The sequence below is a fragment of the Mastomys coucha genome, unplaced genomic scaffold (assembly GCF_008632895.1).
Source record: "Mastomys coucha isolate ucsf_1 unplaced genomic scaffold, UCSF_Mcou_1 pScaffold11, whole genome shotgun sequence".
NCBI classification, from domain to species: Eukaryota; Metazoa; Chordata; class Mammalia; order Rodentia; family Muridae; genus Mastomys; species Mastomys coucha.
This window is the reverse complement of record NW_022196893.1, coordinates 12,951,979-12,960,527: the sequence shown is the minus strand read 5'-3', so window position 1 is coordinate 12,960,527 and position 8,549 is coordinate 12,951,979. Positions and strand designations below refer to the sequence as shown.

Sequence of the window (8,549 nt, the reverse complement as noted above, 5' to 3'; positions counted from 1 at the left end):
GGGCTTCTATAGCCAAGGGAGCTGGGGGGGGCTTCTGTAGCCGAGAGAGCTGGGGGTGCGGGGGGCTTCTGTAGTTACGGCGAGTGTGTGTTACCTCCAGGGTCTCAGGCCCTTTGTAGCTTGTCCTGTACATATGGAAAGTGTCCTGACCTAAGCTACCCAGCCAGCGCCTCAGTGGGGTAATGACTCACTGTTCCAGTTATACGGGACCAATATTTTCTGCTCAGAGAATGTTGCTCATGAGGGACAACTATAGGCTGGGGCATCCTGGAGATACAAACCTTGGACTAGGGAAGATGCTTTAAGACATTCTCCTGATTCTGGAGGGGCTGGACAGAGTGTATTAAACACTCTCAGGACTTCGGAGCCACCAGATACTCACCAAGGGCTGACCTGAGAACAGAGCTGCTGGAGAACGGTGAGGTCACAAATCCCACAGAGTCCACAAAAGAATGAAGTAATTTCAAATACTCTAGAGCACTGGAAAATTCACTAAAAAGAAAAGGGTGACATGTTTATGACATACAGAAAGACCACACCTACGCCTGGCCTTATATATCCACATGCAGACTTACATCTCTAAGCTTGGCTGCCTAGAGATCCAATTCTAAGACTGAACGGCCCTCTCTGGCTCTCTTTTCCCACCATCCCGGGCTCAGCAAGTTCTGCCCATTTGCACCCTATACATGCTTCACGGGCCAGCCTTCTGCTGGTCTTCCCTGTACCAGGAAAGACCCCAGGGTACAGGGGAGACCTCAGGGTCAGTCTTCCTCCCTCCAGACTAGACTCCAAAGCCACATTCTTCCAGAAATTCCCTACTGCCTACGTAGGACAGTCCCTCGCTCATTCCTCAGATGCACTCCGATCAGGACCTGGGATGGTATGACTTTGATATCTTTCGGTTTATCGGGTATTAATCTGTGACAGGAGAAGCCATGTACACTGTAAGCTGGGTTTCCACCTCTCTGGGCCAGCTGTGCCTGCTTAGTGAGCTCTCTGTATCTCACTCTGTCTCTCTCAACAGTTCACTGCTCTCTGTCCCCAAAAGCAAAGCAAATTCATCCATTTCTAACTTGCTCTGACAACTAGCCCCAGTTGGTGAAGGGATATAAAAGGTGAAAAAGAGGGCACTGTGGGGTCTGAGCCAGACCTCTGATTTGAAGAGCAACTGCTGGCTGACTGTTTTGTTGAGGAATGCTGCCTGAGGGCACTGGCCCCAAGGAAGACTTAAGGCCTGGGGACCTTACCAGCTCTCTTCTTCCTGGTCGCCTGCCTTCTTCTTGGCCTGTGGCTTCACCAAGGACTCCACAGCTCTTTCCAGCAGATTTCGGCAGAAAGCTTGGTGTACCTGGGCAATGGGGTCGGCTGAAGAGAAAGAAGGGCTGTAAGAAGGTCTTCCTCATGAGCCCTTCTGAAGCTGAGAGAACACCTCAGTGAGAGCAGGCATGTGTGGCACCTGTCACACTTTAGATTCCAGTCTTGTTCAGTAAGAAAAAAAAAAAAGACTTTTTACCATGTAAAAAGGCAGAGAAAGAGACTTAAGAGACAGCTGTGCCCATAACAGGGACCAAATCTTTCTTATCCAAACCCAAGATTACCCACTTTAGGGGCTGTTGAGATATCTCAGTGAGTAAAGGTGCCTGCACCAAGCCTGATGACTGAAGTTCAACACTGCAGCTAGCACAGCAGGAGAGAACCCGCTCCTACAAATGGCCCTGACTTGAGTACTGTGGCACCTGCCCCTACCAAAGACAGACAAAATAAACAAATCTAAAAAAAGAAGGAAGGAAAGATAAGAACTAGCCCATCAGAGTGGCAAGACGCCCAGGCCTTTGTGTGGATCTAAACTAACCCCATAGGGCATGTGCATCCATGAAGGTGCATGCCGCACTGGTGGGGGGTGAGGGTGGGGATTTGAAACAAGGCAATGGCTGTACACCCTTATCAAGAAAAAGAGAATATAATGTTGAGAAACTTCCTGTCTTTGTGAGAACTGATGGCCAAGAAGGAAAAGATGGCAGTGGGCCGCAGCGCTCCTGGCTACAGAGAAGCCTGTGTCTCCTGTGATCAGCCATGCTCGGCCTAAGCTGACTGGACAGGGCCCTGCAAAGCACATAATGGCTGGCAAGTCCCTTTTCTGGTAGGCCCTTATGATAGATTCACTCGTCCCTTCCATTGACAGCCCCAATTTGGCCAAGAGGAGGAGGGACGTTTCTGGACACTTCCTTTGTGAGAAGGCTTGGCCCCAGGAGGTGCAGGAGAAGCGGCAGGCCTGTGGGAGGTCTGCCCTGTGGACAGACAATGCTGCCAGAGGATTTGGGACTCCTCTTCCTTTCTTTCTAATTCTTCAATTTTTGGTGTCACACATAATCCTTATACTGCATAAAAACCAGCCATAGGCTCACTGCTCCCCACGTCTGACATCCATTCTGTCCTCACGGGACCTGGCTCCCCACTCAGCAGAGAGACCGTGGCAGACAACTACTCCAGTGTTTCCTGTGTGAGTCTACCCTGCTAGCGTCTGCACACTAAGCCCAGGCAAGTCGACTCCAATCACCATCAAACACCAGAAACAGAAAGCCTGCATCTCCTTCCGGTGCCTGGAGCCCTGTCCCTGTCACCATTCTGAGCACTGGTGACTGCCTGCCGCTGCCTATTGTTCCCTAACTGCTCCGTGTGCGGCTCTCTGCCCTCCCAATGGGCCTATGAGGCTCGAGGCCAGGGAACAGCACACCCTATGCCTTTGACATCTCCAAAGTGTCTAGAACAAGGGCTAAGAATATAGCTGGTGCTTAATCACAATTTATCATGTGTGGCCCTGTCATGTAGTGACCATAGGCTTTTGACTGTCCTACACAGCAGAGCTGCAAACCAAGCTAAGCTAAGTTACAGATGAGCTCTGACCTCGAGAAAGTTATTTACCCTTTATGAGACTCAAAAAAGGGGAAAAGGAGAAAATAATAAGGTGGAGCACTCAAGTCTCTTGTCTCCTGTGAAGCACTTGTCACCAGCTCTGTGCAGTGGAGAAAACACCCTCACCTGGGTCCCTCTGGGCGCAGTACAGGCTCTCCTTGGCTGCTGACTTGATAGACCAGCTTCGCTCCATGAAAAACTTCTGGCCCAAGGGATGGCAGAGCCAGCGCAGGGAGTCCGGGACAGTGCTATGCTCTGGGCCACATAGACTCTGGGCACGGTTTAAAAAGTAGCTCTATGAAAGAAAAGGGCCAGGTGTGACACATCAAGGTAATAGAATGCTGGGGAAGGGGATCAATGAAAGACAGGCCCTGAGTGAGTCCCAAAGTGATCCCACCACAGAAACGAGAGAAAGTCACTATGTTCTGTGAAACCTGTCAGGCTTGATAATTAAGTACTGCCAGGGAGAGGGCCTGGCACACGCTGCGCGGTGCTTGCCATACCCCATCCTGCTAAGCCTATCTAAGCCTTCTGGAACACACTTTGCTTTCATCTGCTGGTTTCCAGCTATTTACTTAGGAAGGGGCCTCAGAAGTCCCCAACTTTACCTGTGACTGTGAGTACCTAGCCAAGTAGCCCCCTCAATCCTGGGACTTGTCAGGTCATTTACACTGCGTGTGTGACCCTGACAGAAAGCCTCAACAGAAAGTCTCCTGCCTTCCTTCATGAGCCCCAACCTCCAACCTGTGAAGACCAGAAAGGAACTTCTTTTCCCTACACAAACTTAAATGGTAATTAGTATAAGTGACATAAACATTTTCTATGTATATGGGTACCACGTGTGTGCTTAAGACCAGAGAGGTTGATGTGTTTTGGAAAGCCAAGGATATGCCTTGTAGAGCATGGGATGGTGTGGTGGTGGGCTCATGCTGAGGTATCTCTCCCGTGAGGTGCCAGCCATTCCACAGGTCTAGTATAGAACAGGGTTTATTTGGGGATGTGGAAGGGGCGTTGAGAAGGGAATAGAGGCAGAGAAAGAGAGGGGACAGAGAAGGACAGAGAGAGAGAGAAAGAAGGAAGGGGAGAGAGGGAGAAAGGGGTTAGAGAGAGCTAAGAGAGGCCAGTCAGTCCTTTTTATAGCAAGCCAGGTCCACCTGGCTGTTGCTAGCAGCTGCTGGGCAGAGCCTCAAAGGAATGCTAACAGAGGTGTCAGCACTGAACCTGGAGCTACAGGTGGTTGTGAGCCACTGGGTGTGTGTGCTGGGGACCAGATGTGGTCCTCCAAGAACAGCAGGTCCTCTTAACAGTGGGGCTCTCCCCAGCCTCTTTTTAAATTAACATACAAAGGATTAGGTTTCATCATAGCATTTCCAACCAAAATGTGTTTTTGTTTCTTCTCCTCCATTTTTCCTCCCCACCCTATACCTGTTCACTCCCAGTGGTATCCTCTGTCTGGCTATGTATCTCTCTCTGTTTTTTGTTTTGTTTTTTTCCAAGACAGAATTTGGACTAGACTGGCCTTGAACTCAGAGGCATCCACCTGCCTCTGCCTCCCCAGTGCTAAGATTAAAGGCATGTCCCCGTTTTGTTTTCAAGTGTACATGTCCTGTTCTCAACATGGCTTTCGATGTCCTTCCAGCTCCATATACTGCCCCCCCGCCCCCCCCCGTCTCCCTCCCACACAAAACCAAGATGTGAACAAGAATGTGGGATTCACCTTTCTGAGGCTATTTTGCTTAATTTAGTAATTTCCAGATCCATCCACTATTTTTTCAAATTTCATAATTTTGTTTTCCTTCACAGCTGAACACATGCACACAAACCCACACCCTCACACCCACACACCCCTTCATTACTCTACCAACATCTGTTGATAGGCATCTCTCTAGTTCTATAAGAAAGGGACACTGAGTCAAGCGAGGTAGCATATACCTTTCTTTAATCCCAGTAGTCAGAAGGGAGAGGCAGGTGGATCTCTATGAGATCAGCCTGGTCTACAGAGTGAGTTCTAAGACAGGCTGGGCTACATAGTAAGACCCTGTCTCAAAACCAAACCAAACCAAACCCAAAAAGTGATGTTAAAAGTGTCTGGAAGTAAACCCACCAGTGCCTAGCCAGGACAACACTGTTTCTAGGGCCCCAGTGTAAGACAAACACAAGAGCATCGATGTCTGTTGGTTATTAGAAACTCTTGGGGCTGGCGAGATGGCTCAGCGGGTAAAAGCACTGATTGCTCTTCAGAAGGTCCTGAGTTCGGATCCCAGCAACCACATGGTGGCTCACAACCATCCATGATGAGATCTGACACCCTCTTCTGGTGCGTCTGAAGACAGCAACAGTGTATTATGCTGGAGCGAGAGGGCTTGAGGGCCTGAGCAAGCGGGGCATCAGTGAGCAGGGCCAGAACAATCCAGCCGGAGCAGAGGTCCCGAGTTCCATTCACAGCAGCCACATGATGGCTCATGGCCATTAGTAAAGCTACAGTGCACTCATACACATAATAAAATAAATAAATAAATAAATAAATCTTAAAAAAAAAAAAAAAAGAAAGAAATTCTTTTCTCCCCAACTTTGGCCCCTAAATCTGTCTTTCTTTGAGTGATAATATCTCCACTCATGATTTCTGATCTATAAAACTACTCAATGGGAACAGGGAGCTGAGCAGAGGTGGATGGGAAGGAAAAAGCACAGCTGGAGCTCCGGGAGGCTGCCACAGGGGCTGCTGGTCTGCTTCGGCATTGCCTCTAATGAGGGCATCTATCTCAGGGTCTGGGAGGCTGGCGCTTCTGACCTTTAATAGACTTTAAGCAGCAATCAGCTAATGTAACAGCTTCAGAAAACTTGAATGCCAGAGTCAGAAATAGCACAGCCGAAGCACAGCCACTCAAGGCTGCACTGGGGAGGATCTTTAGGGGAACACGGGGACAGCCGCCTGATGAGAGAAAGCTGCCTGGCTAAGCTGGGCTATACTCATACTTGCTGGCATTGTCGTGGCAGCCTACGGGACCAGGAGAGCATTTCACTTACATTCACAGGAACAGTGGCAGTCTCTCTTCTAATTTACCACCCAGCCCTGAGAATAGGATACTGTGAGACCTAATACAGCAGAATCTATGACCTGCTATGACCTTCAAAGTGCTCACTGAGCTCAGCTCTTGACAACACAGGCTCTGTGTGTGTCTGTGTGCGTGTGCGTGTGCTGGTACACATGTATAATTCCAGGGTTTCGTGTGTCCCAGAATCTTCTAATAATTGAGTCCCACCCTCTCCAGGTCATAGGCCTGGTTAGCAAGGTAATATGGTGATCCAAGGTAAAATAAGGAGTATTGGTCTCTCTAGGGATCCAAGGGTGATTCACAGAAGTAAAAAGAAAGTATTTCAGGTCATATGGCAAGAACCTACTGAAGCCATTTAGGAAACTATTATGTTAAAAAATATTTTTAACCTGAGCTCTTTTTTTTTTTTTTTAAACACTGAAATCATGGTCTAGACATTAAGAACAACAACAAAAAAATCCTTTGGAGACAGTGTCTCATTTTGTAGCTCTAGCTGTCCTTGAACTCACAGAGATCCACCTGCCCCTGCCTCCTGAATTCTGGGATTAAAAGAATGGCCACTATGCCTGGTCTGACATTAAAATTTTAAAGTATTTTGTGTGTTTATGTACCATGAACTCAGTACCCACAGAGGCCACGAGAGGGTGTCAGAGTCCCTGGAGTCTAAACTTTTAAGAAGTATTAGCTGGTATTAAGTCTGTCCTTAGTGGTTTGAACTAATAAGAAATATAAATCCTGGGCTGGAGAGATGGCTCAGCCATTAAAGGTTAGGCTCACAACCAAAAATATAAGAAATATAAATCCAGGACAGACAGCACAACTATAACGGCTTCTATAAAGGAAATTGTGAGAATAAGCTTTATTGCTCTTTTAATTTTCTTGTCTTTATAGCCCAATTATAATATTGCCAATTTAAAGAAAAAAATACTTTCCCTCTAAATTTTGGACACCAGACCTCTCCTGAGCTGCAGGAGCCTCTGCCATAGCTCATCTGCTAACTGCTTGGCACGAGAGGCGAGGCAGCTGCCCAGGACTGCTTAGATCTCGAGAGCTGCCCAGTGTGCCAAGCACCCTAAGAGCCACAGGGAAAATTCCCAGGAGCCAAGTGGCACCTGTGATTCCTGCTCTAAGCACGGATGCTGGCCATACTTTGGATATAAGTAAAACACTAGACCGAGGTGCTTCGAGTTGCAAAAGCCAGATGACATCCCCTTCTTTCAAATGACATTGTATTTTGTGTAGAGCTAAGTTTTAGGAAGCTATTTCTTTTTTCTGACTGTTTGTTTTGTCTTGTTCTAAAACACAGTTAGCATGTGGAAATCAGCGTGGAACAGGGAAGGGGTGCTGTGTCCAAAGTGAGTCTAAGACATGGTGGTACACAACTGTGACAGCCATAGTTAAGAAGCGAGGCAAGGTGAGTGTGGTGGCCTACCCCTTTAATCCCAGCACTTGGGAAGCAGAGGCAGGTGGATGATCTCTGTGAGCTTGAGGTGAGCCTGATCTAAGTAGTGAATTCAAGGACCACCAAGGCTAGGTAGGGAGACCCTGTGTAAACACCGAACTAAACCAAAAAGCTAGGGTAAGGCTGGAGATGACTCAGTAGTTAAAAGCACTGGATGAGGGGGGAACAGGGCTCCCTCCCCAGGGGAAACTGGGAAAGGTGATTATCATTTGAAATGTAAATAAAGAAAATATCTAATAAAAAAATAAAAATAATGTTTTTAAATCATAAAAAAAAAGCACTGGATGACGTTCTTTCAGAGGATGCACATGGTGGCTCACAGGCAAGTATGTGGTGCACAGATGTATGTGTTGACTGAACACCTAGACACATAAAATAAAAATAATTCTTAAAAATCTCTCTCAAAGGTCTAAAAAATAAAAATCATCTTGTCTTTCAAGCTGCACATCTGACCGCTCCACACACTACTACTATGACATAAACACTCCTTAGTGAGGATACTGGAACCACTGACACCTAAACAAATAGCCAAGCTGCCAGCACTGACAAACTCTAAGCTATTTCCTTGGCACCACAGAAATATTAGACAATGCTATAAACCTAGAAAGCTCGAAACCTTCTGGTCTAAACCATTTCAGGAGAGTCCCCTGTTTGTCCCAACGCCTGGCTCATTCTATCTTTGACTCTCTTTTCTTTCTTTTCTTTTTTTTTCTCTTCTCCTCTCCCCTTCTCTCTTCCCCACCCCACTCCCTGCCCCCAAGGTTTCTGTGTGTAGGACTGGCTATCCTTGAAGGTCGCTCTGTAGACCAGGCTGGCCTTGAATTCAGAGCTCCTAAATGCTTCACCTGCTTCCTAAATGCTGGGATTAAAGGCCTGTGCCAATTCTGGCCTGTCTGCAAGTCTTGTAGTTGTGAGCCACCATGTGGTTGCTGGCAATTGAACTCAGGATTTCTGGAAGAGCAGACACTGTTCTTGACTGCTGAGCCATTTCACCAGCCCTATGTCTGCAACTCTTAATCCAGCTGCTCCAAAAGGGAATGGACAGAAAGGGGCAGTCACACCAGACATCCACCACTCTCCTCTCACCACTGCCAGTGCGACCTGGGCAACACTGCTGA

At 47.6% G+C, this 8,549-nt stretch overlaps 1 protein-coding gene across 2 annotated transcripts in view; it reads right to left on the bottom strand.

The window, feature by feature from the left end:
• Positions 1-8,549, bottom strand: part of Srebf2 (sterol regulatory element binding transcription factor 2) — a 60,858-nt gene that overhangs the window by 10,672 nt on the left and 41,637 nt on the right. For both annotated transcript variants that reach the window (XM_031350381.1, XM_031350389.1), the window contains exons 11-13: positions 3,040-3,208; positions 1,248-1,365; positions 383-492 (exon numbers count right to left, since the gene is read on the bottom strand). In XM_031350381.1, coding sequence (XP_031206241.1) covers positions 383-492; positions 1,248-1,365; positions 3,040-3,208 — 397 coding nt within the window. The remainder of the gene's footprint in view (positions 1-382; positions 493-1,247; positions 1,366-3,039; positions 3,209-8,549) is intronic.